The sequence below is a fragment of the Apodemus sylvaticus genome, chromosome 3, assembly GCF_947179515.1.
Source record: "Apodemus sylvaticus chromosome 3, mApoSyl1.1, whole genome shotgun sequence".
NCBI classification, from domain to species: Eukaryota; Metazoa; Chordata; class Mammalia; order Rodentia; family Muridae; genus Apodemus; species Apodemus sylvaticus.
The window spans coordinates 10,791,774-10,816,923 of NC_067474.1; the positions used below are offsets into that span (position 1 = coordinate 10,791,774).

At 39.5% G+C, this 25,150-nt stretch overlaps 1 protein-coding gene across 1 annotated transcript in view; it reads left to right on the plus strand.

Annotated features, from left to right (window-relative positions):
- The window catches only part of Cpa6 (carboxypeptidase A6), a 367,765-nt gene that overhangs the window by 297,132 nt on the left and 45,483 nt on the right, over positions 1-25,150 (plus strand). The window contains exons 7-8 of the mRNA XM_052175957.1: positions 11,888-11,998; positions 12,903-12,993. Coding sequence (XP_052031917.1) covers positions 11,888-11,998; positions 12,903-12,993 — 202 coding nt within the window. The remainder of the gene's footprint in view (positions 1-11,887; positions 11,999-12,902; positions 12,994-25,150) is intronic.

A 25,150-nucleotide genomic window follows, 5' to 3' on the forward strand; every position in this document is an offset into this window, starting at 1 on the left:
CTCTGACCTCCATAGGTAGCTGCACATTTGTGGTACAGATGAACTCATGTGGGCAGGCACACAAATAAAAATGCAAATCCTTTTTAAAACATATAGAATACAACTATGTTAGTACAAGGAAGGGGTATAATTTTGAGCAAATGTGTTACTAGAGTGAAACCTTGAAGTTAATAGGCCAACCCTCAGTTCAAGAAACTAACAAAGAGAAGAGATAAAGAAATGGGGGAGCAGATGGGACTACCAAAGAGAGAAAGAATGCATTTAACCTGTAAGATCATTCTTTCCTGTGTTATAACATATATGTGTATGTTGTGACAGATGACAAGGTAAGTGTGGCACACCAAAGCTTGTGAAATATGCCAAAAGCAGTCCTAAACGTGTATGTTATAGAAATACATGCTCACAATAAAAAGAGAGTGGAGCTGGGGACGTAACTCAGCTGCACAGCCCTCAGCCCAGTAATTGGGACATAGCTCAACAGCATGAAGCTCGCCCAGAAAAGCATAAGGGCTCAGTGTCCAGAATTCTAAGAAGAAAGACCCTACCATAACCACACCAGCTAAGATATGCTTCCATAATTAGGAAAACAGCAGGCTAACCATAAAGTTAGCAGACAGAAGGAAATGTTAGAGATCAGAATAAATAGAGGATAGAAAAAAATGTAATATAAAAATCTCAATACAACTGAATTTTGTTTTTTGAAAAAAGAAACAAAATCAATTAGCTTGTAGCCTAAGAATAAAGAAAAGATATGGATGAATAAAATAATAAATCAAAGTGATGTCTACAATCGAAAAACCAGAAAGTAAAAGGATAACAAGAGACTATTACATATAATTTCCAAGAATTGTATAACCTAAAGGAAATGGGTGAATTCCTAGAGGGAAATAATGTAACTTACTAAGATTGGATCATGAAGAATTAGGATGCTTGAACAGAACAATAACAAATAAAGATACTGAAGAAGTTATTGAAAAGCTTCCAACAAAGAAACCTCAAGATCAGTTGATTTCATAACTGAATTCTACCAAACAGTTAAATTATTACCTATATGAGTATGCACGTGTATGTTTATATGTATGTGTTTATGTGCACACATGCCATAATCAAATATGGAAGTCAGAAGAACCTTAGGGAGTAGGTTCTCTCTGTGCACTGTGGGGTCCAGAGTTCAAACTCAGATTGTCAGTCCTGCACAGCAAGTAATTTTACTAACTGAACCATCTTGTCAACCAAAACTATTTAAATTATTCAAAACACAGAACCAGAAGGAATATTGCCAAACAAATTTTATGAAACCTGTTGTATTCCATAGCTGCCTGCAGCTATTACGAACTGGGTTGCTGGAACAGAAACTGAGGGATAGATGGGGAAGGGCCAAAAAGAAAGAAGGGCCAGGACAATATTTTATTGATCGAGGCTCCAACTTTAATGGCAGTCAGACCTTTTAACAGTTTGGGCAAGACCTTCCTGCCAGACTCTAGGCTGAGTTCCTGCAGAAGTCCTATAGCTTCTCCTGGCGGTCCTTGTCTAGACTGCTCAGGCAGCTGGGTGGGTCACCTGCTTAATTCAGGAATTCGTAGACCTGGAGGAACAATGAGCTTAACCTTCACTCTGAGCTTCTCCACCCTAGGATAAAAATTCCTGCTGTAACCTACTTCCCTATTGTCCTAAAGTCAGATTCCTGCCTGAAGCCAGGGATTGTTTTTGGCTAATGTCAAGTTCCTACCATGTGGTATGACTCCCAATATGGCTCTGTACAAAGCCAACATCACATTGATTCTTGAACCAAAGATATTGTCAGAAGCCAGCATCTCTTATGAACACTGATGCAAAAACCATCCATAAAATTTGACCAATATAAACCAACAACACGTCAAAAGATTATATGTCATGATAAAATGGAACTTACTCCTGGTATACAAGGCAAAATTCTTAAAAATACAAATCAATCAGTGGAATGCACAAACTGAAAGATTATAATGACATGATTGTCTCAATTGACTGAGAATCATTTGAGAAAGTTCAGCATTCTTGATTTTAAAAATAGTTTTGGTTTAAAAGGAAAGTTCCACAACATAATAAATGTCTTTTATGGAAAATCTCCCACTACTATCATAATCATTAGGAAATAGTGGAAGATTTTCTGCTAAGACATAGCACAACATAGGATGCATATGCTGACTATTCAACATCATATTGAAAGTCCTAGAAAAGCAAGAAGACATGAAATGCAAATAAAAAATACCTAAATCAGAAAGGACAAAGCAATACCACCTCCCTTCTCAATGGCATGATTCCCCATGTGGAAAACTCCACCTTACACATGTTCACACATAAATGTTCACAACCAATACATGAATTTATAAAGATACAAAGATAAAAGATACAAAATCACCAAACCCCAGTTACTCATATGCACAAATAATAACCTAGCTAGAAAAAAATAATGCCTCTTACAACAATATCAAAAAATAAAACCAACTGTCACTTAAAGAAGTAAAAGGATTATACCCTAAGAATTATAAAACATAGTTACAAGAAACTGAAAAAGATATAAGGTTACAGAAAGATAGCCTATGTTTGTGGATCAAAAGAATGTTGCTAAAACACCCATACTGTGAAAAACAATACAGAGATGTAACATTATACCTAACCAAATCTCAATGACATCCTCCACAGAAATAAAATAAAGACTTAAAATCCATAAGTAACACACACACACACACTTTCACTGACTAGATGAGGCAATATTGAAAGACTTGGAAGCTTCATACTTCCTGATATAAAGTGACATTGCAGTCGGAGCATGGTGGTACATTTCTGTAATCACAACATTCAATAGAATGAGGAAAAAAATTGAATTCCTACAATTTTGAAACACTGGAGCTAGACAAAAAAGCTCAGTGGCTGACACATGTTGCTCTTTCAGAGAACCCAGTTCCATTTCCAGCATCCACACGGAGGCTCACAACTACCTATGACTCAAGTTCTAGCAGATCTAACACTCTCTTCAAGCACCAGGCAGGCACATGGTACACCTACATACATGCAGATAAAATACACATAAAATTAGCATAGATAAATCTTTTTAGAAAGCAAACCTAAGTCTCTTTTGAGTTATATAACAAGACTCAGTCTCAAGTTGTTTTTCAAATCTAATCAATTAGTAATCAATACAATATTATATTGACATAAAAACAGAAAAAAACCCAATGGAACAAAATAAAGAGCCCCATAAATAAATACAAAGTTAGAACTAATTTTCAACAAGACCATCAAAAAACCAGTCTCTTCAGTAACTGATGCTAGAGATACTGGGTTTTTAAATGTAAATGATTGAAACTGAACTAAAAATTAATTCAAACTCTGCAAAAGACTAAATCAAAAACCTTAAATGACAAAGCCCCCAAAAAGGAACATAAAGGAGAAAAAAGCTGCTTGCTATAACCTTGAGGTTTTGGATATCACACCAGAAGCCCAGGCAACAAAATAACTAACTAGTCCTACAGAAAAACTGAAGGCTTCTGTGTGGCAAAGGAAAAAATCAACAACATGAAAAGTTAAACAGTGGACAGGGAAAGTGTATTTGTGAATGATAAATGGTTAAGGGCTAAAATATTTATGAGGAGTGTTATGGGCTAGGGATGTGTAGCTCTGTTAGTAAAGTGCTTGGGTATAGTATACACAATTTCCAATGCTACATAAGCAGGGTATAGTGTTCTATTCCAGCAATCCTAGCATTCAAGAGGCAGAATAAGTAGAACTATAACATCAAGGTCATCCTTGATGGCGTGGAGCTTTTAAAGCTAGTTTGGTGGAGCTGGTTCAGGAGATAGAGGAGGTGTGATGTTCCTGGAGGAATTGTGTCACAGGTAAGGGCTTTAGTATTTCAAAAGCCTCAAGCCATTCCCCCCAGAGCACCGTCTTGTGCTTATGGTTGAGGTTATGAGCTCTCAGCTTAGACTCCTGCTGCCATGCCTGCCACTTGCTGACATACTTCCCTACCGTAATAGACTCTCATCCCTCTGGAACCAAATGCCAACTAAACACTTTATTCTACAAGTTGCCTTGGTTATTGTGTTTTATTTCAGCAATGGAAAAGTAACCACTACAGCTTATTTTTAAAAATCAAATTTCCAGTATTTGCATTGTGAAGATATTAGTGGGTAAAGCTTTTGTTTATGCATGGAAGTTCTATTGATTTTTAGCTGGACAACAAATTATTCTTGAGCCTAAACAAGAAATAGCAAGAAAGTTTAAGTTTTATAATATTTTATTTATTTTTGAGACAGGGTATGTAGCCCTACCTAGCCTGGAATTTGCTATGTAGTAGATTAGTCTGTCCTATTCTATCCACCTGCCTCTACCTTCTAAGTGCTAGAATTAAAGTAGTGTACTGACATGCCTGGAAAAACACTTAAAGTTTAAGGACCACAAGGGGAGAAGGGTAGGATGGTGTGATGGTTTGTATATGCTTGGCCTAGGGAGTGGCACTAGTAGAAAGTGTAGCTTGGTTGGAGTAGGTGTGCCACTGGGCGTGGGCTTTAAAACCTTCATCCTAGTTGCCTGGAGGCCAGTATTCTGTTAGCAGCCTTCAGATGAAGATGTAGAACTCTCAGCTCCTCTGTACCAGGCTTACCCGGACACTGCTGTGCTCCCGTTTTGATGATAATGGACCAAATCTCTGAATCTGTAATCCACTCCCAATTAAATGTTGTCCTTTGTAAGAATTGCCTTGGTCATGGAGTCTATTCACAACAGTAGAACCCTAATTAAGACAGATTGTTTGGCTTTTGTTGACTTGATGCAACCTAAACATACCTGGGAAGAAGGAATCTCAGTTGAGGAATAGACTCCATCAGATTGGCCTGAAGGCAAATTTGTGGGATATTTTCTTGATTAATGATTGCTGCAGATGAGCCCAGCCCTGTGGGCAGTGCCACATCAGGGCTGGTGGAGAGCAAGCCTGGAAGCAGTGCTCTATGACCTCTGCTTCAGTTCCTGCTCCAGGTTCATGCTTGAGTTCCTCCCTGACTAGCCTTTAATGACAGACTGTGACATATAAATGAAAAACCAAACAAATCCTTTCCTCCGCAAGCTGCTTTAGGTTGGGATCTTGGTCACATCAACAGACAGCAAACTAGAATTAGGGGAATGGTCATGTTAACAGTGTGCAAATTTCAGCCCAAAAGTTCTAGAGACCACCCATGGCAAAGAGTGCCTGTAGTTAACAGGGCTGTATCCTATCTTTTAACTCTTGCTAAAAGGTTATAACTCATCTTAGGTGTTCTTACAACACGAGGCATAATAAAGAGGGCAACAGGAACATTTTGAGGCTATGGTTGTGTTTACAGCACAGATTATGATAATTTGACAAAGTTATATTTATTTCTAAATTAAGCACACTGTATACATTAGATATATACAGCTTTCTATATGTTATTCACACTTTAATAATGAAGAACTATTTTTAAGAGATACTTTGAATTACATTCTTAATGTGCTTTTAAATTTTTGAAATAACCTACATAAATATTAAATGAGAAGTCTCCTTCCCACACACAGTGTTCTGGTCCTACTCCCCAGAGATATCCATTGTTAGAAATTTCCTATGTGTTTCCAAGTTATTCCACACAGAGATGAACATGCACCAAAAAGAACTCTTTAAGCAATTCTATTTCATATAAGTAGATTTTAAAATATTTGTTTTTCAACCTGACTTAGTATGCACTGTGGTATTCTTCGGGTTGGGGAAATAGCTCAGTTGGAAGACAACTTGCCGTACAAGAACCTGAAAGAAGTCCTGAGAATCTCACTTTTAAAAGCGCTGGGTGTATATGTGGCACACATATGTAATCCCAGCCCTCAGGAAGCGGAGGCAGGTGAATAGCTGAAATTTACTAGCCAGCCAATGTAGCCTACATGGAAAGTTCCAGGTCAGTAAGACCATGTCTTAAAAATTAAGGTGGACAGCACCTGAGGAATGGCATACTTCATCATCCTCTGGCCTACACATATACATGCACACGTGTGTACCTACAGAGAAATTAATATATACACACAGAACAAGCCCCAAAGGAGATAGAAAGATGACAAAAATGTGTTATCCACTGAACTTTCCTAAGAGAATTCAGGAGCAAACTGTTGGGTTCCACAGCTGCCTGCAGCGATTACGGAGTGGGTTTCTGGAACAGAAGCTGAGGGATGGATAGGGAAGGGGCGAAAAGAAAAATGGCCAAGACAATATTCACTGATCAAAGCCGGAAACTTTAATGGCACCAGACCTTTTAACAGTTTGGGCAAACCCTCCCCCCCCCCCCAGACTCCAGGCTGAGTTCCGGTGGAAGTTGTCTAGCTTCTCTCGGAGGTCCTTGTCTAGACTGCTCCGGCAGCTGGGTGGGTCACCTGCTTAATTCAGGAATTCCTAGACCTGGAGGAACAATGAACTTAACCTTTACTTCGAGCACTCCACCCTAGGTGGAGCAGGATCCTGGCTATCTGGGAGAAGTTAACCTTGACCATAGTCAATTACACTCTTAGCACTCCACCCAAAGATAAAAATTCCTGCTTTAACCTACTTCCCTATTATGTCCTAAGGGCCGATTCCTGCCTGAAGCCAGGGATTGTCCTTGACCAAAGTCAAACTCTGACCAAGTGCATGACTGCCCCAATATGGTTCTGTATAGCAAACAGAGTAAGTTCTAAGGCTGGAGGCATGTGATATCAATAGTGTGTGGTGTGGTGTGTCAGGGAAGGCCCTCAACCACATGTAGTTAATTATTTTGGTTAAAGCAAATGGAGTCTAAAATTAACAGATTAATTGTTTGATTCATATTATAGACTTATTTATATATTCACATGTACATTTATATTTATATAAATGTTTCTGGCATACAGATCAGAGGGAAAGTGCTTACCTAGTATGTACAAGGTCCTAGGTTTAAATTCTAGCACCACAAATAAACTCTATAATTGTTATTTTAATGAAATCCCAAAGCACCTGGAGCTGACCCTGTGCCATAGTTCTCCACACCCAAACTCCTCATGGAGAGAACTGGTCTCGCAGAAGTACTGATACACAGGCTTGCAGGAGGGACAAGCCACAGTTAGAGACAGCAAGATCAGCTAACACCGGAGATATCCAGATGGAGAGACTCAATAGGCAAGAACATAAGCAACAGAAACCTAGGCTACTTGGAATTATCAGAACCCAGTTCTCCTACCACAGTAAGTCCTAGATACCCCAACACACCAGAAAAGAAGATTCTGATTTAAAATCACATCTCATGATGATGGTTGATGATATAGGACTTTAAGAAGGACATAAATAACTCCCTTAAAGAAATACAGGAGAACACAGGTAAACAGGTAGAAGTCCTTAAAGAGGAAACACAAAAATTCCTTAAAGAATTACAAGAAAACACAACCAAACAGATGAAGGAATTGAACAAAACCATCCAGGATCTCAAAAAGCGAAATAGAAACAATAAAGAAATCACAAAAGGAAACAACCCTGGAGATAGAAAACCTAGAAAAGAGATCAAAAGTCATAGAATACAACAGATACAACAGAATGCAAAAGATAGAAGAGAGAATCTCAGGTACAAAAGATACCATTACAAAATCCAAATTGCAAAAAGCTTATAACTCAAAACATCCAGGAAATCTAGGACACAATGAGAAGACCAAACATAAGGATAATAGGTATAGAAGAGAGTGAAGATTCCCAACTTAAAGGACCAGTAAATATCTTCAACAAAATTGTAGAAGAAAACTTCCTTAGCCTAAAGAAAGAGATGCCCATAAACATACAAGAAGCCTACAGAATTCCAAATAGACTGAACTAGAAAAGAAATTCCTCTGGTCACATAATACTCAAAACACCAAATGCACAAACCAAAGAAAGAATGTTAAAAGCAGTAAGGAGAAAAGGTCATGTAACATACAAAGCCAGACATATCGGAATTACACCAGAGAACTCACCAGAGACTATGAGAGCTAGAAGATTCTGGACAGATATCATACAGACCCTAAGAGAACACAAATGCCAGCCCAGGATATTATATCTAGCAAAAGTCTAAATTACCATAGATGGAAAAACCAAACCAAATTTATACATCTTTACACAAATCCAGCCCTACAAAAGATAATAAATGTAAAACTCCAACACAAGGAGGAAAACTATACCCTAGAAAAAGCAAGAAAGTAATCTTTCAAAAAACCTAAAAGAAGATAACCACATAAGCATGATTCCACCTCTAACAACGAAAATAACAGGAAGCAACAATCACTATTCCTTAATATCTCTCAACATCAATGGACTCAATTCCCCCCAAAAAAGACACAGACTAGATATGTAAACAGGACCCAGCATTTTGCTAAATGCAGGAATGCACCTCAGTATCAAAGATAGATACTACCTCAGAGTTAAAGGCTGAAAAAAAATTTCCAAGCAAATGGTCCCAAGAAACAAGTTGGAGTAGCCACTCTAATATCTAATAAAATCTACTTTCAACTCAAAGTTATCAAAAAAGATGAGGAAGGACACCTCATACTCATCAAAGGAAAAATCTACCAAGAAGAACTTTCATTTATGAACATCTATGCTCCAAATGCAAGGGCAGCCACATTCATAAAGGAAACTTTAGTAAACCTCAAAGCACATATTTCACCTCACACAATAATAGTGAGAGACTTCAATGCCCCACTCTCATCAATAGACAGATCATGGAAACACAAACTAAACAGAGACACAGTGAAACTAACAAAAATTATGGACCAAATAGATTTAACAGATATCTATAAAATATTTCATCCTAAAACACAAGAATATACCTTCTTCTCAGCACCTCATGGTACCTTATTCAAAATTGACCATATAATTGGTCATAAAACAGGTCCCAATAGAAACAAGAAAATTGAAATAACCCTGTGCATCTTATCAGATCAACATGGACTAAGGCTGGTTTTCAATAACAACAAAAACAACAGAATGCCACCTACACATGGAAGCTGAACAATAACCTGCCCAATGATAACTTAGTCAAGGAAGAAATAAAGAAAGAAATTAAAGACTTTTTATACTTTAATGAAAATGAAGGCACAACATACCCAAACTTAAGGGACACAACAAAAGCAGTGCTAAGAGAAAAACTCATAGCTCTGAGTGCCTCCATAAAGAAACTAGAGAGAGCTTACACTAGTATCTTAACAGCATAGCTGAAAGCTCTAGAACAAAAAGAAGCAAATACACTGAACAGAAGTAGACAGCAGGAAATAATCAAACTTAGGGTTGAAATCAATCAAGTAGAAATCAAAATAACAATACAAATAATAAAAAAAAAACAAAAAACAAAAACAGGAGCTGGTTCTTTGAGAAAATCAACAAGATAGATAAACCCTTAGCCAGACTAACCAGAGGACACAGAGACAGTATCCAAATTAACAAAATCAGACATGAAAAGGGAGAGATATCAACAGAAACTGAGGAAATTCAAAAAAATCATCAGATCCTTCTACAAACACCTATACTTCAACACAACTGGAAAATCTGGATGAAATTGACAATTTTCTAGATAGATACCAAATGCCCAAGTTAAATCAGGATCAGATAAACCATCTAAACAGTCCCATAACCACTAAAGAAATAGAAGCAGTCATTAAAAGTCTCTCAACCAAAAAAAGCCCAGGAACAGATGGGTTTAGTGCAGAATACTGTCAGACCTTCAAAAATCTAATACCAATACTCTCCCAAACTATTCCACAAAATAGAAACAGAGGGAACACTACCTAATTCATTCTGTTAAGTCATAGTTATGCTGATACCAAAACCCCACAAAAACCCAACAAAGAAAGAGAACTTAAGAGCAATTTCCCTTATGAAGATCGATGCAAAAATACTCAATAAAATTCTCGCAAACTGAATCCAAGAACACATCAAAACAATCATTCACCATGCTCAAGTAGGGTTCATCCTTGAAATCAGTTTGGTGATTCCTCGAACACATGGGCACAGGGGAAATTTTCCTGAACAGAACACCAATGGCTTATGCTCTGAGATCACCAATGGATGAATGGAACCTCATAAAATTTCAAAGTTTTTTTAAGGCAAAGGACACTCTCAATAGGACAAAATGGCAAGCAACAGTTTGGGAAAAGATCTTTACCAATCCTACATCCTATAGAGGGCTACTATCTAATATATACAAAAAACACAAGAAGTTAGACTCTAGAAACCCAAATAACCTTATTTTAAAAATGGAGAACAGAGATAAACAGAGAATTCTCAACTGAGGAAACTGGAATGGTCGAGAAGCACCTAAGGAAATGTTCAAAATTCTTAGTCATCAGGAAACGCAAATCAAAACAACCCTGAGATTCTACCTCACACCAGTCAGAATGGCTAAGATAAAAAACTCAGGTAACAGCAGATGTTGGAAAGGATATGGAGAAAGAGGAACACTCCTTCATTGCTAGTGGGATGGCAAGCTGGTACAACCACTTTGGAAATCAGTTTAGTGGTTCCTCCGAAAATTATACATAGTACTACCTAAGGACCCAACTATACCACTCCTGGGCATATACTCAGAAGATGCTCCAATAAGTAATAAGGACACATGCTCCACTATGTTCACAGCAGTCGTATTTATAATAGCCAGAAGCTGGAAACAACCCAGATGTCCCTCAACAGAGAAATGGATACAGAAAATATGGTACATTTACACATGGAATACTACTCAGCTATTAAAAACAATGAATTAATGAAAATCTTAGGCAAATGGATGGAACTAGGAAATATCATCCTGAGTAAGGATCACAAAAAGAACACACATAGTATACACTCACTGATAAGTGGATATTATCCCAAAAGCAAAGAATACCCAAGATACAATTCACAGATCAAATGAAGCTCAAGGAGAAGGAAGACAAAAGTGTGGATGCTTCAGTCCTCAGAAAGGGAAACAAAATACTCATGGGAGCAAATATCGAGATAAAATGTGGAGCAGAAACTGAAGGAAAGGCCATTTGTAGATGCCAAGAAGTGCTTACTGACAGGAGCCTGATATAGCTATCTCTGAGAGACTCTGGCAGAGTCTGACAAACACAGAAGCAGATGCTCACAGTCAACCATTGGACTAAGCACGGGGTCCCCAATGAAGGAGTTAGAGAAAGGCCTGAAGGAGCTGAAGGGGTTTGCAACCCCATAGGAAGAACAACAATATAAACCAACTGGACACCCCAGAGCTCCCAGGGACTAAACCACTAACCAAGAAGTACACGTGGAGGGACCCATGACTTCAGCAGAATATGTAACAGAGGATGGCCTCGTCAGGTATCAGTGGGAGAAGAGGCCGTTGGTCCTGTGAAGGCTTGGAAGATGCCCCAGTGTAGGAGAATGTGAGGGCAGGGAGGCAGGAGTGGGTGGGTGGGTGGGTAGGGGAACATCCTTGTATAAGCAGGGCAGTGGGGAAGTGATAAGGGGTTCCGGGCAGGGGATCTGGAAAGGGGATAACATTTGAAGTGTAAATAAAGAAAATATCCAATAAAAACAAGAAAAAAAAAAAGAAAGCCCAAATATTTAGCCAGAGGTGAAACACTAAGAAGCTATTCGCTTACTCTTTATTGACTCTGCTAATAAACAGTAATCAAGAGTTATTATTATTGTTGGTAAGAAACAATCAATATTGGTATCATGACCAGTAATCGTGGTAATCAAGAGTGTCATCCCGAGAGAAGAATAGAGCACAGTACACGTTAGCTTGTTACCTTTCAGTCCGGCGTGTATGGTCTTTCTCTGAGCAGTAAGGATCTCTAACACGTGTTTTCTCCTTAAACTCACTCTTTGGTATCCATCCTTAAGGAAAATTTCTCCTTTATCTTTCAGGCCATTCTGACCTATAAGACTGACCCAGCCATGAAAAAAATGTTGAATCATCTGTATTTCTATGTTATGCCTGTATTCAACGTCGATGGATATCACTTCAGCTGGACACATGTAAGTTGCTCTGCCTATCCAACTGACAAGGACTGAATAGGTCAAGAGAAAGTGGTGAGCCAGGAAAGGAGTTCACTGGTCAGCCCACTACCGATGAATTCAAGAAACATAAGAAGCTTCCTCCTCAATCATTTTTATAATGTGCTTTCACATAAGATTTCATAGAAATAAAGATTTCTCTTTCCAAAAAAATTAATAAAAAAAAAAATCACTAGTCTCACCTAACCTAGTCAGTTAGCCTATAAAGATAACCCAAGGGAGAGGGAGGCAAAAATGGACAAAATACATTGTATCAAATTACTTAAGAAAAAAAAAGAGTCAAAAATATAGGAAACCCGAGATGGCGTTAGAAGGCAGAGCATGAGGGTGGGTCTGGGCTAATCCTCACCTCTGTCTTCTCCTAGCTGGTCTAGGCATGGAGAAATTCACCCCCTAGTAATGTGATGTCTTTACCCAGTGAGCAACTAACGTGCATACGTATAGCCTTTGTGCTAGTTGGCTTTAACTCTCAACGTGACACAATCTGGAGTCACATGAGCAGGTTGGCCTATGGGCATGTCTGCGGGGATTGCTGTGTTTGCAGCTTCATGTAAGAAAACTTAGACGAACTATTCGCAGTACTGTTTTGTGGACTGAGCCCTGGCGGGATAAGAGCAGAGAAAGCAACGTGCTAAGCCAGCAAGCAAGGATGAATTCATTCTCCTTGCTCAAGGAGTCTAGCTCCTTGATTCTGCCCTGACACCTCCAAAAATGATTGACTGCGGCCTGGAACTGCAATCCAAGCGAACCCTTTCTCCTCCGAGTTCCCTTTTGTCGGGGTGTTATTTCAGTAACAGCAGTTGAAATGAAACTAGAACACATTTCAAGCACCTTCTTCTCTGCCTCATGTTTTGATCACATCTAGGATCGATTCTGGAGAAAGACCCGGTCAAGAAACTCTAAGTTTCGCTGCCGTGGAGTTGATGCCAATCGCAACTGGAAAGTGAAATGGTGCGGTAAGTGTCAAGTGGCTGGATTTCAGAACCTACAAGCCCACAGGTACCGGCCAGGCAGGACTCCACTAGGAGGCAGAGGCATGTATGTGTGTGGAATCACCACAGAGGCATAGATGAAACTGAAGGTACGGCTCGGAAGGAGAAGCTCATGGATTTTAAGCACTACAAGTAGATAAGTAAATAAATGAAAAAAAAATAGACATGGGAGGGGTTGACTCATCGGTTAAGAGCACTGACTGCTCTTCCAGAGGTCATGAGTTCAATTCCCAACAACCACATGGTGGCTCACAACCATCTGTAATTGTATCCAGTGCCCTTTTGTGGTGTGTCAGCAACAGGGTGTTCATACAAATAAATTAAATAGATAAATGAATAAATAAATAAATAAATTTTTAAAGAAAAAATTGCAAAAGAAAGTAAGAAGGTTTTTGCTATGCAAAGGCAAATCCAAGTTTTAAATTCATCAATCTAATCCTGAAAATTAAAAATCTAAACACACATAAAAGCTTGATAAATACGTGCCATTGATAAAAAACTAAAGTAGCAGCTCATGTCTCGCTGCATGGATTGGTTCGGTGTTCCCATATATGCCGTCAGAACGACACTGATGATCAGGTCTACAGTAAGCAAAGCTGTGCTGTCCATGGCTGGAGTCCACTGTCCTACCATGGATCCCTTCACTGGACACTCACACTGGAAAGAGACTTCTCTGCGTTCCACACCATTATTTCTCATTCAGAAGGAAAGTGTCATTTTATGAATGGAATCCTTTTGCAGAATAAAGGAGGTAGGCAGGGAATGGGAGAAAATAAAAAACTCTACTAGCTGGAATACTAGGAGCAGAAACAGGAGGAGAAAGAATCATTCTGCAAGAGGTATTATCCAAAATTGCCCACTTGCAGAATCTATAATTAAGTCTTTCAAAATATAGACCATAGAAATCCCATTCATTCCGCCATGTGTGGGGTCTGTATTGGAAGCCAATGCCCCATTCCTCCAGCATCAGACATAACAACTGAGCATGAACTCGGGCTCTTTCCACTCATCCTTCCAGGCAACAGCTCTCAATAAATCAGAGCTGAACAGAATGAAGAGAACTGAATCAGAACTGAATAAGAACACAAATTGCTGATAAAAAAAAAAAAACGCATGACCTCAAATTATGACAGACATGGCTTGATTCTGAGCAGTGATATAGATGACCCTCTGTAATCTGAAGCTGTGACACCATTCATGAGATTCATTTTGGTTTTTTTTGTTTGTTTGTTTTTATGTTTTGTTGTGTTGTGTTGTGTTGTGTTGTGTTTTACTGGGTGCAACAACTAGAATCCTAATCTTGTAAGCCACACTAAATCTAAATCCTCTGGTGGCAAATCCTAGCAGATTCCCATCTAAACTGGGGATTACTAGTACTACATCTTGTCCTCCTGATGTCCCCATCCAAAAGCCCCATTCGAGATTCTTGAAGGAACACAGGTGAAATAGCTAACTCCCTTCCAGTACACACAGCCATCTAAACACCACCTCCTCATAACTAGAACAGGGTCAGTCAGCCCCTGAACCTTAAACCAACTGTTGGACAACTTTGTGTGATATAAGCAATAGTGAAAGTGCCTACATTTGTGGAGAAAATAACACATTCCATGGATACTCTGTGGTGGGATAGATGGCATTTTAGAGATGAAAATTGTTTTCTCCAAACTAGGCCAAGTTGGTGTGTTCACGGCAAGTCTCTCCAAGTGTTTGCAGTACTTCTCCCTAACTCAGCCTCCAGTAGAGTGGCCTTAAGAGAAGGGGTTTTCAGATCTGATTACTCTCCTGAGGGACCCTCAGGAATGGCATTACTGCCCATGCAAAGGTCAAAGGAGTTTAATATCCCTTTCTTCCATGTAACTTATAAGGCTGCGCCTATGAGGAAACAAGTCCCCACCAGACACTAAAGTATCTAATAGCTGAAACTTAGCCTATCTACCCTCTAGACCTTTGAGGAACAAATTTGTATTTTAATTTATCCAATTTGGGATATCTTGTTCTAGCAACTTGAATATACGTAGATATTGCCTCAATCTTCTAATTTAAAAAAGAAATGGTGTATAGGTATCTTTGTCTGCCTGAGCATCTATGCATGCCTGTGTGTATGTGTGTGTGTGAGAGAGAGACAGACAGACAGACAGAGACAGAGACAAAGACAGAGAGACAGACAGAGACAGACAGAGCATTCCCACACACACTGAGACCAGAAGAAGGCTTTAGCTGTCCTCCCTACAGAACATGGGGATCATGTTTTCTTAGCCAGTCTAGAAGTTAGGAAGTCCCAGCAATCCTCCTGTCTCTACCCTTCCTTGGAGCTGGGCTTGTTGAGTGAGTGCTAGACTATCATCACCCGTTTTCATGGGTGCTCAGTAAGTGCTCTTCACATCTGAGACATTTCTCCAGCTGCTGCTATGTGTTTTTTGTTTTGTTTTTTTTTATGATTTTTTTTCACATTTTTTTATTCGATATAATTTATTTACATTTCAAATGATTTCCCTTTTCTAGCCCCCCCACTCCCCGAAAGTCCCGTAAGCCCCCTTCTCTTCCCCTGTCCTCCCACCCACCCCTTCCCACTTCCCCGTTCTGGTTTTGCCGAATACTGTTTCACTGAGTCTTTCCAGAACCAGGGGCCACTCCTCCTTTCTTCTTGTACCTCATCTGATGTGTGGATTATGTTTTGGGTATTCCAGTTTTCTAGGTTAATATCCACTTATTAGTGAGTGCATACCATGATTCACCTTTTGAGTCTGGGTTACCTCACTTAGTATGATATTCTCTAGTTCCATCCATTTGTCTAAGAATTTCATGAATTCATTGTTTCTAATGGCTGAATAGTACTCCATTGTGTAGATATACCACATTTTTTGCATCCACTCTTCTGTTGACGGATACCTGGGTTCTTTCCAGCATCTGGCAATTGTAAATAGGGCTGCTATGAACATAGTAGAACATGTATCCTTATTACATGGTGGGGAGTCTTCTGGGTATATGCCCAGGAGTGGTATAGCAGGATCTTCTGGAAGTGAGGTGCCCAGTTTTCGGAGGAACCGCCAGACTGATTTCCACAGTGGTTGTACCAATTTGCAACCCCACCAGCAGTGGAGGAGTGTTCCTCTTTCTCCACACCCTCTCCAACACCTGCTGTCTCCTGAATTTTTAATCTTAGCCATTCTGACTGGTGTAAGATGAAATCTTAGGGTTGTTTTGATTTGCATTTCCCTAATGACTAATGAAGTTGAGCATTTTTTAAGATGCTTCTCCGCCATCCGAAGTTCTTCAGGTGAGAATTCTTTGTTTAACTCTGTACCCCATTTTTTAATAGGGTTGTTTGGTTTTCTGGAGTCTAACTTCTTGAGTTCTTTATATATATTGGATATTAGCCCTCTATCTGATGTAGGATTGGTGAAGATCTTTTCCCAATTTGTTGGTTGCCGATTTGTCCTCTTGATGGTGTCCTTTGCCTTACAGAAACTTTGTAATTTTATGAGGTCCCATTTGTCAATTCTTGCTCTTAGAGCATATGCTATTGGTGTTCTGTTCAGAAACTTTCTCCCTGTACCGATGTCCTCAAGGATCTTCCCCAGTTTCTTTTCTATTAGCTTCAGAGTGTCTGGCTTTATGTGGAGGTCCTTGATCCATTTGGATTTGAGCTTAGTACAAGGAGACAAGGATGGATCAATTCGCATTCTTCTGCATGCTGACCTCCAGTTGAACCAGCACCATTTGTTGAAAAGGCTATCTTTTTTCCATTGGATGTTTTCAGCCTCTTTGTCGAGGATCAAGTGGCCATAGGTGTGTGGGTTCATTTCTGGATCTTCAGTCCTGTTCCATTGATCCTCCTGCCTGTCACTGTACCAATACCATGCAGTTTTTAACACTATTGCTCTGTAGTATTGCTTGAGGTCAGGGATACTGATTCCCCCAGATTTTCTTTTGTTGCTGAGAATAGTTTTAGCTATCCTGGGTTTTTTGTTGTTCCAGATGAATTTGATAATTGCTCTTTCTAACTCTGTGAAGAATTGAGTTGGGATTTTGATGGGTATTGCATTGAATCTGTATAGTGCTTTAGGCAAAATGGCCATTTTAACTATATTGATTCTACCGATCCATGAGCATGGGAGGTTTTCCCATTTTTTGAGGTCTTCTTCCATTTCCTTCTTCAGAGTCTTGAAGTTCTTATCGTACAGATCTTTCACATGTTTGGTAAGAGTCACCCCAAGATACTTTATACTGTTTGTGGCTATTGTGAAGGGGGTCATTTCCCTAATTTCTTTCTCAGCCTGCTTATCCTTTGAGTATAGGAAGGCCACTGATTTGCTTGAGTTGATTTTATAACCTGCCACTTTGCTGAAGTTGTTTATCAGCTGTAGGAGCTCTCTAGTGGAGTTCTTTGGGTCACTTAGGTAGACGATCATGTCGTCTGCAAATAATGATAGTTTGACTTCTTCCTTTCCAATTTGTATCCCTTTGACCTCCTTATGTTGTTGAATTGCCCGAGCTAGTACCTCAAGTACAATATTGAAAAGATAAGGAGAAAGGGGGCAGCCTTGTCTGGTCCCTAATTTCAGTGGGATTGCTTCGAGTTTCTCTCCATTTAGTTTGATGCTGGCTACCGGTTTGCTGTATATTGCTTTTACTATGTTTAGGTATGGGCCTGTTTTTAAGCCCCTTCCATTTCCTCTGGTGGAGGTATTTACTGTCCCCAAACTCTATGGATGTTCCAACAATTACATAGCCATACGTCTGCTACAATCAGCTCAATCACCTCATAGAGTACACAGGAGAGGAAAGAGATCCGCGCAACCGTAGCCGGCAGGCAGCTCTGCCCATGTAATGTTAGAATGTTGACTATTACATTACAGAGTAAGGCAAGCCTGGCCACACTTTGTTCTTTTCCTAGCCCAGCGTGATCTTTCATGCACAGTCCTCCTTGATTTCTTTGTCTCCACTGCAGTCTCTACTAGATGTCTTCTGATTCTTCCTTTTTTTTTAACCACTCAGTTCTTTTTTTATGATTCAACACTCGGGACATAGAAAGGATTATATCAAACTTCACTTGTAAGATAGACTGGTGTAAATAATGTGCAGGCGCAGGCAGCCAGGCTAGGACCATCTATCAGTCCTCAGATCTCCGCAGTGAATTCAGCTGATCTGAAGACAGGGATAGGCAGCCTGCCTCCCTCTCAGCCTCAGGTCTATCCCACTACAGCTTTGTGCTTAGTTCATGAGCCAGGGAACCATGCTGAGGGAACTACTGCAAGATCAGGAGCGTGAAGTATGACTTCCCTGAATAAACTGCAAATGAGGGACCCGAAACACAAATACCCCCAGACCAGCGAAAACGCCCAGAGTGGATACCAAGCTGAAAAGGCAACTGTTTCTTTCTCCCTCTGTCTGGGGTCTCTGGTGTAGAGGGCAGAAGGTAAGACCACTTCTTCCTGTGAAAACCCCGCAGACTCCTGCATGGCAGAGGCTATGCCTTAGAGCAGTGGAGTGGAGAGAACAGCTTAGAGAGACCCTAAGCTCAGCTTCCTGACGCTTCACAGCTCCCCGGGGGACCTTCTTTGCAAGGGATACTTCTTTGCAAGGCTAGAAAACAGGCACAAGCCAGAAGAGTGATGTAAGCTGGGAGCAAGTATACACACGTATTCATGAATTTACTTGCGTTCACTGAGCACGGTACCCTTGGAGAGCCCCCATGCTTTCCTGTCCCTATGCACTCCCTTTAGAGTGTGTCATGAGCATCGATCTTCCCACATTGGAACAAATCTAGAAGAACGTGTTCAACTCCTAAAAGGTTTAATCCCTGAAAAATAAAGTATTCTTAAACATGAATTTCTATTTAGAAAAAAATTACAAGAGAATATGATCACAAATCATATTTATAACAAGAGAGTTATATTTGGATTACAGAGACTGATGTCTGTAACTTAGGAATTTGTATCTGTAATATAGATGATTCATGTATAGTATAAATACTTGTGTCTATAATACAAGGACTTATATTTACAATATAGATGTAGAGGATAGATAGGACTTAGGTCTATAATACAGGGGCTTGTATATAAAATACAGAATTCATATCTATAATATAGGAACGTATATAGATAATGTAGAGCCATGTATTCTATAAGGACTCATCCATAATATAGAAAGTTGTATCTATAAAAGGGTTCTCATGACATGACAACCTAATTTAAAATAACACACATAAATGCCATAACCAGATAGTTATTAAAAGAAGATATTCCAATGAAAATGAACACTTAAATATTTGCTTAATAATGTGTATCAAAAACATGACAGGGTACCACTTCACATATACTAAGACAGATAATAAAATAAAAACTGGGTGTTATGAGAGTAGGAAGACACTGAAACATTCAAACTTACTAGTTTTGGGTAAAATGCAGACATGTGGAAACAGTGTAGCATTTATACAAAAGTTTAATATCAAGCTACTATATGACATGGCATTTCTGCCCCTAGATATATACCCAAGAGAAATAGAAATGCTTGCCATCTAATGCCCTGTAAATGAATATCCACAGCAGCAATGTTGAAAGTAGGCCAAAAAAAGGCAAAAAAAAAAAAAAAAAAAAAAAAAAAAAAAAAACAATGTTTACCAGCTGATAAACTGGTAAGCAAAATCCAGTCATGGAGCAAGGACACATTATTCCCTGCCAGCATTCCTAAGTCTATAGCTGGACAGGCTCATATAACAAAACACAGATTAATAAATTCACCAACACATGGGACCCACAGTGCCCAGGATAAACCCAAGCAAAGATAATGCAGAATGTTAGCCCACTCAGCATCATGAACCAAGAACCACAGATTATAGAGATCAGATGAATAAAGCTCGAGATCAGTGCGTTAAATGAAACTCTGAAAGGGAAATGTATTGCTAGTCTTTTGTATACCAAATTTAAAAGTCAACTTTTATCAGGGAAGCCGCAAAACAGAGGGGAGCATCTGTGGGGTAGGAAAATAGTCAGGCACTGGACGCAGGTAAGACTGGGCTACTGGCTTCATTATGTAACTTCCTCTGGCTGGAGTCCCAAGGAAGGACCTACAGGCATCCCCAGTGATGAGTGTTTGTCATTTCTGGGGAGAGGGGAGGGGTACATCTTTGTGAACATAAGCCTTGCTGTGAGGCAAACAGGAAGGAGTGGGGAGCTTTTCTTCCTCCCCTTCTTAACCTCCTTAACTGTCTTTGCTTGGCAATCCTTCAGATATGGAGGAGGCGTGTCCTGCTCTCTTTTGCCATGGTGTACTTTTTTTTTTGGCCATAAAAAGAAATGAAGCACTGACATCTGCTTCCGTATAGATGAGCCGTGAAAACACTGTGCTAATTGAAATAAACAAATCACCAAAGAATAATTACCATAGCATTTATATGAAGTATTCAGAATAGGCAAACCCATAGAGACAGAGTCAATTGCCAAAGGCTGGCTCGAGAGAGAGGGAAATGACTCCCGTTGGGTAAATAATTTTATTTTTGAGGTGATGGAAATATTTTTGAAATCTGATAGAGTTGGTGACAGTGAATGTAGTAAGAGCCATTGAATTATGTGCTGCTAAGTAATCAGTTTTATGGCATATGAGCTATAGCTATTATAAAAATGAACAGTGAGAGTCTTATAAAAGATTTCTTAATTTCTATTCATGAGTACCTAGGCATTTATATAAATATAGTCTCTTCAGAATACTCATCTACTTAGTATTATAAACTTAAGTATAAAATGGAGATAATCGTGGGTTGGTTTTTGTTTTGGTTTGGTTTGGTTTTTTGTTTTTCTTTAGAATCTATTGGTATGCATTCTGTCAAAAGATGAACTGATTTTGGATATGCAGCTGTCTTTTTATTGGAAAAATTATATGCAGAAATATTGATAGATCATCTGGTGTGAAAATAGAAACTGTCACAGGCTGATGGTCTCTAGCCAACACCTGTGAAATAACACTAGAAGGCCGGTTGACCTCCTAAAAAGCTGATTCCCCCAGCTGGAGGGCTTCTGTTCTCAGAAAGCTGGACTGAGAGCCCTAAGTGGCATTGCTCTGAAAACATAAAGACGCTCAGAGACTGAATCTAGGACAAGGATACGGATGGGGCCAGGAATATGTTGCTGAATTGTCTGTGGAGAGAATTAGGGATTCAAGCTATATACAGAGGATTTTAATCACTCTTTCCAGAAAGAATTTTCCCAAGTGTTTCATAACAGCAGTCATTGGAGGTGTTTGGTATAATCTAGTCATTCACTAAGGATCTGTGGATCTGCTCAGAGGCCTAGAGCCTCTGAGCCTTGAAGACTGGGAGTTCTCATCACTGCAGAATCACAGAGAAGAGCCTCCGCAGTTCTCATCACTGCAGAGTCACAGAGAAGAGCCTCCGCAGAACTTTTGGTTGAGAACAAGAAAGATAAAGGAGATGATAAAACAGACTTCAGGATACCTGTCCTGGTGGTAGTGTTTCTAGCACATATAATCCCATTTACGATAAGATCTAGACAAAAATCTATGTTCGAGAGGCTGAAATTGTATCAGAAACTCCTGAAATAATGAGTTCACCTCTGACTTTCAAAGAATTTTCTGTGATTCTAGAGGAACATGGGGTGGACATCTATGGGCTCTTCTCTGCTGCGAGACCAATTGAATGTGAAAAGGTATATTAATTACCCAATATCTTCTGTAAAAGTCAGAGAAATTTAAAAATTAAAGTCCTGAGTTTACCTGAACTTTATATTAAAGCGGCTTAAGGATCCAGAATACAATGACTTGAAAATTGACACCACAAGAGGTTTGCTCCTCGTTGGTGGCTAATGTTTATTTTTGTGTGGGTGTGTGTACTGTCTATTCTGTTTCTGTTTTCTTTTTTTATTTTTATTTTTATTTTCTATATTCTTTGTTTACATTCCAAATGCTTTCCCCTTTCCCAGTTCCCACCTCCCCATATGTCCCATAAACCCTCTTCTCTCCACCCATTCCCCAATCACCCCCTTCCCATTTCTCTGTCCTGGTACTCCCCTACAATGCTGGATCAAGCCTTTCCAGGACCAGGGCCCTCTCCTTCCTTCTTCCTGGGAATCATTTGATATGCTAACTGTGTCTTGGGTATTCAGGGATTCTGGGGTAATTAATATCCACTTATCAGTAATTGCATTCCATGTGTATTCTTTTGTGATTGGGTTACCTCACTTAGTATGATATTTTCCAGTTCCATCCATTTGCCTAAACATTTCATGAATTCATTGTTTTTAATTGCTGAGTAGTATTCCATTGTGTAAATATACCACATTTTCTGTATCCATTTCTCCACTGAGGGACATCTGGGTTCTTTTCAGCTTCTGGCTATTATACATAAGGCTGCTATGAACATAGTGGAGCATGTATCCTTATTACATGCCAGGGAATCCTCTGGGTATACGCCCAGGAGTGGTATAGCAGGGTCCTCTGGAAGTGTCATGGCCAGTTTTCTGAGGAACCACCAGACTGATTTCCAGAGTGGTTGTACCATCTTACAATTCCACCAGCAGTGGAGGAGTGTTCCTCTTTCTCCACATCCTCGCCAACACCTACTGTCTCCTGAGTGTTTAACCTTAGCCATTCTGACTGGTGTGAGGTGAAATCTCAGGGTTGTTTTGATTTGCATTTCCCTAACGACTAATGATGTTGAACATTTCTTTTTTTTTTTTTTTTTTGATCAGTACATATTTTACTCCTACATTGAAAATATCACACTCTACCTCATAAATGTGTACAGCTTAACTTTGGAAAATATTAAGGAAAATAGAAATGTTAATCATTTTGATCTGGTTGTATTCTTTTTTTTTGTTTTTTGTTTTTTGTTTTTTTATTTATTTTTTTCATCATTTTTTTATTCGATATATTTTTTATTTACATTTCAAATGATTTCCCCTTTTCTAGCCCCCCACTCCCTGAAAGTCCCATAAGCCCCCTTTTCTCCCCCTGTCCTCCCACCCACCCCTTCCCATTTCCCCGTTCTGGTTTTGCCCTATACTTCTTCACTGAGTCTTTCTAGAACAAGGGGCCACTCCTCCTTTCTTCTTGTACCTCATTTGATGTATGGATTATGTTTGGAGTATTCCAGTTTTCTAGGTTAGTATCCACTTATTAGTGAGTGCATACCATGAGTCACCTTTTGAGTCTGGGTTACCTCACTTAGTATGATGTTTTCTAGCTCCATCCATTTGCCTAAGAATTTCATGAATTCATTGTTTCTAATGGCTGAATAGTAGTCCATTGTGTAGATATACCACATTTTTTGCATCCACTCTTCTGTTGAGGGATACCTGGGTTCTTTCCAGCATCTGGCAATTATAAATAGGGCTGCTATGAACATAGTAGAGCATGTATCCTTATTACATGGTGGGGAATCCTCTGGGTATATGCCCAGGAGTGGTATAGCAGGATCTTCTGGAAGTGAGGTGCCCAGTTTTCTGAGGAACCGCCAGACTGATTTCCAGAGTGGTTGTACCAATTTGCAACCCCACCAGCAGTGGAGGAGTGTTCCTCTTTCTCCACATCCTCTCCAACACCTGCTGTCTCCTGAATTTTTAATCTTAGCCATTCTGACTGGTGTAAGGTGAAATCTCGGGGTTGTTTTGATTTGCATTTCCCTAATGACTAATGAAGTTGAGCATTTTTTAAGATGCTTCTCTGCCATCCGAAGTTCTTCAGGTGAGAATTCCCTGTTTAACTCTGTATCCCATTTTTTAATAGGGTTGTTTGGTTTTCTGGAGTCTAACTTCTTAAGTTCTTTATATATATTGGATATTAGCCCTCTATCTGATGTAGGATTGGTGAAGATCTTTTCCCAATTTGTTGGTTGCCGATTTGTCCTTTTGATGGTGTCCTTTGCCGTACAGAAACTTTGTAATTTTATGAGGTCCCATTTGTCAATTCTTGATCTTAGAGCATAAACTATTGGTGTTCTGTTCAGGAGCTTTTCCCCTGTGCCCATGTCCTCAAGGGTCTTCCCCAGTTTCTTTTCTATTAGTTTCAGTGTGTCTGGTTTTATGTGGAGGTCCTTGATCTACTTGGAGTTGAGCTTAGTACAAGGAGATAAGAATGGATCAATTTGCATTCTTCTGCATGCTGACCACCAATTGAACCAGCACCATTTGTTGAAAAGGCTATCTTTTTTTTCCACTGGATGTTTTCAGCTCCTTTGTCAAAGATCAAGTGACCGTAGGTGTGTTGGTTCATTTCTGGGTCTTCAATCCTGTTCCATTGATCTGCCTGCCTGTCACTGTACCAATACCATGCAGTTTTTTACAGTATTGCTCTGTAGTATTGCTTGAGGTCTGTAATACTGATTCCCCCAGAAGTTCTTTTAGAATAGTTTTAGCTATCCTGGGTTTTTTGTTATTCTAGATGAGTTTGAGAATTGCTCTTTCTAACTCTATGAAGAACTGAGTTGGGATTTTGATGGGAATCGTGTTGAATCTGTAGACTGCTTTTTGGCAAGATGAACATTTTAACTATATTAATCCTGCCAATCTACGAACATGGAAGATTTTTCTGAGGTCTTCTTCGATTTCCTTCTTCAGAGACCTGAAGTTTGTTTGGTTAGAGTCACACCAAAATACTTTATATTGTTTGTGGCTATTGTAAAGAGTGTCATTTCCCTAACTTCTTTCTCAGCCTGCTTATCCTTTGAGTATAGGACGGCTACTGATTTGCTTGAGGGTGGCTAACATTTATTTAGGATACATCATGTGATGACCATGGGAGGTAAACTGCTCATTAGCAGATAGCAAGTTAGGAAACTTACTTAGGGGGAACCCACGAGTTAAGATGCTGGGAAGTGAAATCTGTGTGTCACCTTTGACCCTGTCCATAGCCACAGGTCTAACCTCTTAGGGACAAACTTGCCAGGAACAGTCACCATGACTCTAGAGCGAAAGGACTTAAATTATCAGGAAGCTCTGAAGGAATACCTTAGGTATCAAAAGAATAATAGAACTGCTTTGTCCAATATCTAAGACACACTACAGAGACTGCAAATGTGTGGTAAGAGAAATAAAGAATAGATTTCCCCAGTTGCTATGAAATACCTTGTCCACCCCATGCCAGTTACTTTAGTCTACAAGCCCAGGTA